This window comes from Penaeus monodon, chromosome 23 (genome assembly GCF_015228065.2).
Source record: "Penaeus monodon isolate SGIC_2016 chromosome 23, NSTDA_Pmon_1, whole genome shotgun sequence".
Taxonomy (NCBI): Eukaryota; Metazoa; Arthropoda; class Malacostraca; order Decapoda; family Penaeidae; genus Penaeus; species Penaeus monodon.
Window position 1 is genome coordinate 17,461,044 of NC_051408.1, and position 300 is coordinate 17,461,343.

The 300-nt window shown below is 62.0% G+C and overlaps 1 protein-coding gene across 1 annotated transcript in view; it reads right to left on the bottom strand.

Annotated features, from left to right (window-relative positions):
* Positions 1 to 300, bottom strand: part of LOC119587840 (protein obstructor-E-like) — a 19,203-nt gene that overhangs the window by 758 nt on the left and 18,145 nt on the right. The window contains exon 4 of the mRNA XM_037936545.1: positions 38 to 239. Coding sequence (XP_037792473.1) covers positions 38 to 239 — 202 coding nt within the window. The remainder of the gene's footprint in view (positions 1 to 37; positions 240 to 300) is intronic.

Sequence of the window (300 nt, forward strand, 5' to 3'; positions counted from 1 at the left end):
AGACCATCTAAAGAAACACAGTGGTCATTCCCCTTACCATCCCTGCACGTTCTCGGGTTCGTCGCAGGAGGAAATGGCCTCGTTGAAGACCAGGCCGAGGTCGCAGTAGTTGAGTCTGGGCGAGGGTCCGACGCAGATGAAGAACTGGCGGCAGTCCCTAGGAGACCTGAGGCGGGAGTGGCCGAAGAGCTGCACCTGGCGGAGGTCGACCTCGGCGGGGCAGGTGAAGCCGAGGAAGGCTGGGGGAGGAACGGCAGTGTGAGGCAAGGGAGGAACGGCAGTGTGAGGCAAGGGAGGAAC